This window comes from Trypanosoma equiperdum (genome assembly GCF_001457755.1).
Source record: "Trypanosoma equiperdum strain OVI genome assembly, contig: ctg_1070, whole genome shotgun sequence".
NCBI lineage: Eukaryota > Euglenozoa > Kinetoplastea > Trypanosomatida > Trypanosomatidae > Trypanosoma > Trypanosoma equiperdum.
Window position 1 is genome coordinate 1213 of NW_027123028.1, and position 4383 is coordinate 5595.

The 4383-nt window shown below is 48.3% G+C and overlaps 3 protein-coding genes and 1 pseudogene across 4 annotated transcripts; all 4 read right to left on the bottom strand.

Moving 5' to 3' along the window:
* Positions 1-247: 247 nt before the first annotated feature.
* On the bottom strand, positions 248-638 carry TEOVI_000567000:pseudogene (annotated as a pseudogene). The gene is given in 3 exon segments: positions 248-373; positions 376-507; positions 510-638. Coding segments are annotated over 3 exon segments (387 nt in total).
* Positions 639-1105: 467 nt separating this feature from the next.
* TEOVI_000567100 (uncharacterized protein) lies at positions 1106-2422 on the bottom strand (the record flags this gene model as incomplete). The annotated part of the gene is made up of 1 exon (XM_067220156.1): positions 1106-2422. One exon carries the CDS (start codon positions 2420-2422, stop codon positions 1106-1108), a length of 1317 nt encoding a protein of 438 aa, XP_067076257.1.
* Positions 2423-2805: 383 nt separating this feature from the next.
* TEOVI_000567200 (uncharacterized protein) lies at positions 2806-3117 on the bottom strand (the record flags this gene model as incomplete). The annotated part of the gene is made up of 1 exon (XM_067220157.1): positions 2806-3117. One exon carries the CDS (start codon positions 3115-3117, stop codon positions 2806-2808), a length of 312 nt encoding a protein of 103 aa, XP_067076258.1.
* A 53-nt stretch (positions 3118-3170) lies between these two features.
* TEOVI_000567300 (uncharacterized protein) lies at positions 3171-4361 on the bottom strand (the record flags this gene model as incomplete). Its single annotated transcript, XM_067220158.1, has 1 exon — positions 3171-4361. The coding sequence occupies one exon, from the start codon at positions 4359-4361 to the stop codon at positions 3171-3173; it is 1191 nt and encodes a 396-aa protein (XP_067076259.1).
* Between the last annotated feature and the right edge of the window lie 22 nt (positions 4362-4383).

The window sequence follows — 4383 nt, forward strand, 5'->3', positions numbered from 1 at the left end:
CACAGCGGGAAAAGAAAGAGAAAAAATGAAACATTGAGGAAATAAGAGAGGGGAGGGAAAAAACAAAGAAATATCAGAGGGGGAAAAAGGAGAGACATCAACAACACATGGTTTGGTTCCATGAGCGAATAGCAGTGGAAAACTTCTTTTCCCTTCCTCTCCTCCCCTATCAGACACTCAATGCCCACCAGGTTTTCCCATACGAACTAAGTGACAAACAGAAAACTCACATGTGTTTCTGCCCTATTTATGAAGGGAGGCGCCGTGAAACCCATAGGATATTCAGGGAGGTAAGGGAGAACTCTTGCGGTTGAAGATGGGGAGAGATGCTGCGGCTGCGTTCAGCGATGCATCGAGTGGGGAAGGAGAAAAAAAATGGTAAGAAATACGAATCACCTGGAGATACATGAACAAATGGAGAAAATACATAAGAGGGAAGGGAACAAAGGAAAAACGGCACCGCTCACCCCTCGTGGATACAAGAAAAGTGCATAAGAAGAGGTGTCTGTGTGTGTGTGTGTGTGTGTCCTTGAAATGGTACACACGACCAAATTTCTTGTCCCACTATTGACACCTCCAAAAGAGGGACGAGAAAAAAAACGCTTAGCATTGCAGGCGATCCCCTCCCCCGACCCCATCAATTACCCTTTTCTTACACGCACTACAGACCGCCATGTTCTGTAACTTCACTATTATATTTGTGACGTTTGACTGCACGTGACCAAACTGAGATAGGCTTTTTCCCTCACCTTTTCACATCCGCAAGCCTACAGATATATATATATATATGTGCACAAGTACACACACAAAAACGGTTTACTTTTCTTTTTACCCACCTTGTTCAAAAAATCGGTATTACAGCGCTGTAATGAGAAAACGAAAAGACAGGGGAGCTCGCAACTCGCATTTTCCTCACGCCTTAAAAATACGTGTACACACTTCCCAACAACTCTCTCTCCCTTATCCATAATCCTCACTCACCCTACCTACCTTGTTCCCTTCGTTCAACACGACGCTTCACCTTCGCTCTCCTTCGCCGTCGATCGCCTGCCTCCTTATTTATATGCTTCAGTATTCGTAAAAAAAAAAAAACTTAAAATGTTTCTTATCGCATTGGGCGGGTTCCCTTCAACGGCGCGTGCTGCCGCGTCGAGCGATACATTTTCTTTTTTAGGGCTGCGTTCTGAAGGCGCAACTCCTCCAGCTTCTCAAGGTAGTTGGAATGCTGCTGTTGGAGATCGTCCATAAGCTCGATCAATTCCATGTCCTTGTTCTGTCTCAAATCCTGCTGCTCCTTGTATGTGGTTATCAACGCCGAGCCATATTTGGCAAGCCCAGCCTCAAGTGCCTCAATCACTGCGTTCTTCTCCAGCACAAGCATATTCTTCCGCATCACTATGACGCGCAGCATCTCATTGTTCTTGTGGAGCAAACGGTAGGTGGGGACTGGAATACACTCGCTCTCAGGCAATATCTTAGACACATCTTCAGGTTCCTCACGGGAAGCAGAAGGCACCAGCGCTGACTTGGGTATGTTGCGCTCGTACTTTTTGTCGAGCTTCATCTCTCGAAGGGACTTCATAATTACATCAAGTCGCGTCTGCAACTGTTGCTGGCGAGTCAGCTGCGCCTTAATAACGTTGTCTTGCCTGCGTGTTGTTGATTTCATCTCAGCAACAGAATCCCTGAGGTAGTCCCTGTCACTCTCCATATACGCCAAAGAAGCGTTCTGATTGTGCAGATCAAATACTGCCAGAGCCTCGTCAGTTTTGGCAACACTCTTTCGTAGTCGTACAAGCTGCATCTCCACTTCCGAGCAGTCACGTTCCTTCACACGAATGTCGTTGTACACATTGTTCAGTACAGCCTCCTGTTCCTTACCCTGTTCCACAAGCTCCTCCAGTTGACGGAGTGCCGCTTCCTTTTTCTTTATAATCCCCTGTGCAACACGCAGTTCCTTCTGCACAACAGCTTCGATGTTGGACATCTCTCTTATATCTGCTACTTTGCTCCGCAGGTCCTCAGCATCAAAAAGGAACTTGTCATGCCATCCAGTTACGTCCACGATGTGATCAAACGTCTTCGTTGCGTTGAGCAGAACGTTGGACCGCTCCTCCAGCAGTCGGTTCTGCGTTCCATTCTCCTTCTCAAGAAGATGGTTGCGCCGCTGAACAATTTTCAGCGTGTTCTCCAGTCGCGTGATGACCTCGAGAGCGTCTTCGGCGGGAATGTTCTCTGGATGGCTCTCAAGTGCGGACTGGTACTCGGCAATCTGGCGTGAGACGCTATCACTGTTGTTTTCTTCTTCGAGTTCCTGCAACAGGTTGTCGATGTGCTCAACCTGGCATGTGTACTTGTCAATGACGTCATTCAGACGTTCCAACTCCACTTGAGCATCCGAATCGGCGCTAACGTCAGCCATATCCTTCGGTTTACTGTTTTAAACAAATAACGTTCTATTGGGTTGTTTCCTTATTTTTCAGTCACCTTCAACTTTCCCCTCTCACAGGCGTACCAGTGACTGATGTACCCGTCAACACTCCCCAACAACAACAAATACGGGAATGAATACCTAACTTCTTGTCAGATACCTAACACGGAGAGGGCAACTTAATGGCTTGTTTGTTTTAATACCTTTTTTTTCCTGCTTTCCTTCACTTTTTAGGAATCTGATATCTCGGGGTACGGTTACGTTTGCGGATGTATGACCTACCTCCTTCGTGTTAGTACTTTTGTGTAGTTTTATGCTCACTAAAAGATCTCCAGCTGAACAGGGCGGCAAAACAAACTCGGAGAAAGGATGTGCTAACAAAGACACAAGCAGTAAAAAGCACAAAGAGTGCACACTACACAAGGTAAAGAAAACCGCCCGTGCGACAAGGGAAGAACAAAAAAAATGTGGAGAAATACGCGAGCACGCCTGTCGACAAAATGACGAAACTTTGCGGACTCAAGGTAACGCGCTGCGCTAACACTCCCCTGAAAAGTGCTCGAGTGTACACACACATACACATGAAAACACTCCTGCACCAGGGTCCCCAGCCAAGCCCAACAATATATCCGATGTGGGATACTCTCAAATATATGTACCAGATTCATTGACACAAGTGACTGCATGGAGTGGGGGAGCGCATGGAAAAACGCAAACCTGCACACCCCACCAATATCAGTCAATCGACCAACTCGCCACCGAATCCAACAGCAGGCCGCGGCCAAAATGTTAGACGCTTCCAGCGGTTGAACAGAGAGGCTCGTTGTTTCTCTCGCCGAAGCTCAGATAAAATACTTTCGGAAAGGTGCACACGGCGGCTATCCTCATGACGCTGGCGCCAGCGGCGAAAGCAACCAAGCAAAACCACCAACTCGCGGAGCGAATCTGCAACGCACAACATCATGCGATTACTCTTCACAACTGCCGCCTTGCTGCGCCAAAACATAAATATTCGTCTCTCCGTGGAGGCGCACATCCTCCAGTGAATAACACGTCGCGCCACCCGCTGCCACCAGTGTTGCATACACCACCGTCTTATGTGAAGATGGTGGAAACGAATTGCGGCTGCAGAACATCGCCAAAACACGAACGGACGCCGCATATAACGGCAACGCCGCCAATAGTCCGCATGAACGGAGCGCACACGGCAGAGGAAGCGGTGTCGCCACTGTCTCCAGCACTCTACCATTACAAACGTATCCAATCGTCTGCGTCTCAACGCCTCCAACCACATCTTCATCGCACCTAGGCGTCGTTGGTAAACAAAAAAACTATCGGCTACCCTCCTGGCGTATAGGGAACGCCACTTCGAAAAGACGAATCGCTTCAGGCATTCCCGCGCTATTTGCCGTGCACATTGAATTTTGAGTAACATGAGCCTTGCTACCTGCGGCTCTACGTGCACAACCAACAACTGTCGTTCCCTTGGCAGGCAGGGGGCACCCAAGTCAATGTTCACCAGCGCATTGTATCGACGAACAAAATTACTCCACGCCCGTTTCATCAACGATTTATTGGAGATTAACTCTGCCAGTTTGCCATCCAACCGGTACTCCGTCTTGTTTTTCCAGTGAGCAAACACACGGTTTTTCACAACGAAAGCACTTGGACACCCATTGGGATATGCAACAGTCACAAATGTGTGCTTCTTGCGCATATCAGCGGCGCGCTCCTCTAGATCGCGTATGACCCGACGCGTTTCGAGCCGTTGAAGCCACTGCACGAAGTATCGTCGCAACCTCCGCAACAAAATAAAATTGAAGGCCTGTCGGCGCACTAAAAGACCATCACGGAAGATCTGTAGGTGTTCTCTCATTCGGCGGTTACGCCAAGTAACGGCACTCCAATGACCCACCACGTAAGTGATCATCTGACGTCTTCTGTAGAAAGAG